Consider the following 541-nt stretch of genomic DNA (forward strand, 5'->3'; position numbering starts at 1 on the left):
GTACAAGGCGAACGTGCTGCCTGCGACCGCCCGGCGCAGCCGGATCGGCGTGCTGTACGCCCCGCAGCCCGACGGCACCGCCGACATGCACATCGTCATCAACGGAGAGGACATGGGGCCGAGCGCCAGGCACCTGCCCACCGCCCGCCCGCTCTACGCCGTGGTTGACGTCTTTGCCTCCACCAAGAGCGTCCGGGTCATCCCAGTGGAATACGGCTGTAGGTACCTGCCTGCCCTGGGCACGTCCTGCACAGGCCAGGAGCCGGGGGGGGCTCCGGTGGGGTCACCCCAACAGTGGGAGTGTCAGCATGTGCCAGGGGCAGAGGGCCACGGGGCAGAGGGCACAAGAGAGCCCCTGGCCCCTGCAGTGCGTGGGTGAGACCCCATGCTCCCACCGACGGGCACGGGGCTGCGCCGGGGCCGGGGGAGAGCTGGCACCAGCTCCCAGCAGCGGTGGCGGGACAGAGCCCAGCCCGGCCGCCCTTCCTGAGCGGAGCGATGGGGGGTGGGTGTTCTGGGCTGCCCCGGGCCGGGGGCTGCG

General features: G+C 72.3%; 1 protein-coding gene across 1 annotated transcript in view; it reads left to right on the forward strand.

Moving 5' to 3' along the window:
• Window positions 1-541, forward strand: part of NEURL2 (neuralized E3 ubiquitin protein ligase 2) — a gene marked incomplete at its 5' end in the record, with an annotated part of 3,020 nt that overhangs the window by 349 nt on the left and 2,130 nt on the right. Inside the window, 1 exon segment of the mRNA XM_035896149.1 lies at window positions 1-218. This exon segment is cut by the window's left edge and continues 49 nt beyond it. Coding sequence (XP_035752042.1) covers window positions 1-218 — 218 coding nt within the window.

Source organism: Egretta garzetta, unplaced genomic scaffold (genome assembly GCF_000687185.1).
Source record: "Egretta garzetta isolate BGI_Z169 unplaced genomic scaffold, ASM68718v1 scaffold356, whole genome shotgun sequence".
NCBI lineage: Eukaryota > Metazoa > Chordata > Aves > Pelecaniformes > Ardeidae > Egretta > Egretta garzetta.